At 28.4% G+C, this 2196-nt stretch overlaps 1 protein-coding gene across 1 annotated transcript; it reads right to left on the reverse strand.

The window, feature by feature from the left end:
• Positions 1–283: 283 nt before the first annotated feature.
• On the reverse strand, positions 284–864 carry LOC17895073. Its single transcript, XM_006302947.2, has 2 exons — positions 752–864; positions 284–660 (listed from the first exon to the last, which is right to left on the reverse strand). Exons 1-2 carry the CDS (start codon positions 858–860, stop codon positions 410–412), a joined length of 360 nt encoding a protein of 119 aa, XP_006303009.1. The 5' UTR covers positions 861–864; the 3' UTR covers positions 284–409.
• Between the last annotated feature and the right edge of the window lie 1332 nt (positions 865–2196).

Below are 2196 nucleotides of genomic sequence, written 5' to 3' on the forward strand. Positions count from 1 at the left end.
GATCATTTATTTGTTACTTCACCAAAACAATGCACAGCCTTGAGAAAACATGAGACCATGAAATTAGTGAGAAGTATTTTTGTAGTTTCATTCCAACTATATATCACGTTCGTCATTCTTTTATTTTACTCCATGCTTATTAAAGATGTTTTAATAACCTCTCAACATGGTTCTCTGTTTTCTATAATACCTGGTTGCTAGTTATAAAATTCTCATACTTACGATAATGTGGATTCCTAGCTAGATTAAATGTCAAACATTCATTATAAAAGTGATTACAAAATAATGAAAATATATTTATTGAAGAACGAGGTCAATACAAAATGCTTGACAATGCAATAAAATACTTAATGAGTTCTCTCAAAGGTGAGAAGTAATGGTTTTATATGTGAACGTCTTTGCTTGAAGATTACGGTATTGCTGCATGAGGCTTTGGACTTTTCTTCTTTTTGGATTTCAGAGGCTTTGAAGTATTTTTCTTTTTGGTCTTAATTAGAGGCTTTGGAGCTTTCTTCTTTTTAGGTTTAAGAGGCCTTGAGATTTGTCTGCAAAGCTTCTCTTTTACTGCCGTAACTTGACTTCCAATATTAGATCCACATGGTGGAGATGGCCATACCGGTGAGGGTGGTGGTGGATTTAAGATTGGACTTGGGGGCATCGCTGCCAAACTCATACCAAGAAGTTAATACACATAGACCACAATATTCATAGACTTAATATGAGAGGAAGATCATAATAAGAAGGTACTGACCTAGGTTAGGGCGTATAGCTTCTGTGGCACGAAGCTGAAAGGATATACATAGAAGTATATGGAGAAAACTTAGAAGAAGAGAAGCTTGAGCTGTTTTCTTCATAACCATTGGTCCTCTTGTCTCACACTCACATGTCGTCGACCAGTTTAACGTAGAATTTATAATGGAGCAAACCAAAAGAAGAAGAAAATTATTGGAGGAAACAATTGTAAACTCTAAGTCAACAATTATATTTTAAGTCAATACTAAAAAGAAACTTACTTTTGGTTCGACGACTTTGCATTTTTTTGCTACAAACAATTGTGCAAGGCTGGCTCAATCAGTCGTTATTAATTATAAGGGAGATATTAAATAATGATAGTAGTAGGTAAGGAATTATCTAATTACTATCTTCGTTATTAATTAGTTGTTATATAAGATTGTTCACACAGTTTAAGAAATAATAGAACCTATTAAACTCTTGCTTAGCTATTAGAAATTCCAAAGTATTGAATGTTTTATTTATTTAATAAGGGAGAATTGAGATAGTTTTCTTCTACTAAAAAATGACATTAGAAAACAACCACGACAACTAATTTTAAAAAAATAAATAAACAACTAAACCTAGAACCTAGAACGTAAACTATTTAAAAACAGAGGTAGTATATAACATAGTAGGTAAGGAATTTGTGCTAGTTAAATTATTAATTTGTAATTAATTATTTTTTCATGAAATTTGTATATGTGCATAAATTACCAACTGGGGATTAAAATATTTCTTTTGTGATTAACTATATATTAGTGACTTTTAAAATCTTAATATTCATATCTTATATAATTAAAGTTAGTAACTCACGTGTCGTGACACGTGTTAATTTTATCGATTAGAGATGTTTAAAATAAAAAAAAGTAATTGATAATTATAAAAACATGAAAAAATAATGAAAAGAAAATTATAAAGTGAATTTTTTTAAAACAAATAAAAAACTATTCTTTTAAATAAATAAATGAGAAAAATGTCAAAAACTATGAACTTTCAAATTTAGGTAATTTAATAATTTTACATTTTGAACTTCTTGTACGCCATTCAAAACATTAACTAGCATTAAAGGGTGTTATTGGTTTATTGATATGTAAATCCATATAAGATTTGTGATACCTTATTATTTATAAAATTAAAATACATGAATTTTGAAATAACATGTTTTATCCTTGGATTTAAATCCTTCTATTTTATATCAAATCATTTCAAATTCATTTAAAACATACTGCGGATTTTAAAATCCAAAAACAAATCACTAAGGCTATGAAGGTTTTGTAGTTTTTAAAGGGTTTTAGCTTTTAGTTTTTGGCTTTTGACTTTTGGTTTTTTTAGTTTTTGATTTTTGCTGTATATTTTTTTTTTTTTTTGTAAAATCTTGAATGGTAATTTGCTTAGTTTTTGGTCTTTTGGTTTTTGGTTTTT

The sequence above is a fragment of the Capsella rubella genome, unplaced genomic scaffold (assembly GCF_000375325.1).
Source record: "Capsella rubella cultivar Monte Gargano unplaced genomic scaffold, Caprub1_0 scaffold_2, whole genome shotgun sequence".
NCBI lineage: Eukaryota > Viridiplantae > Streptophyta > Magnoliopsida > Brassicales > Brassicaceae > Capsella > Capsella rubella.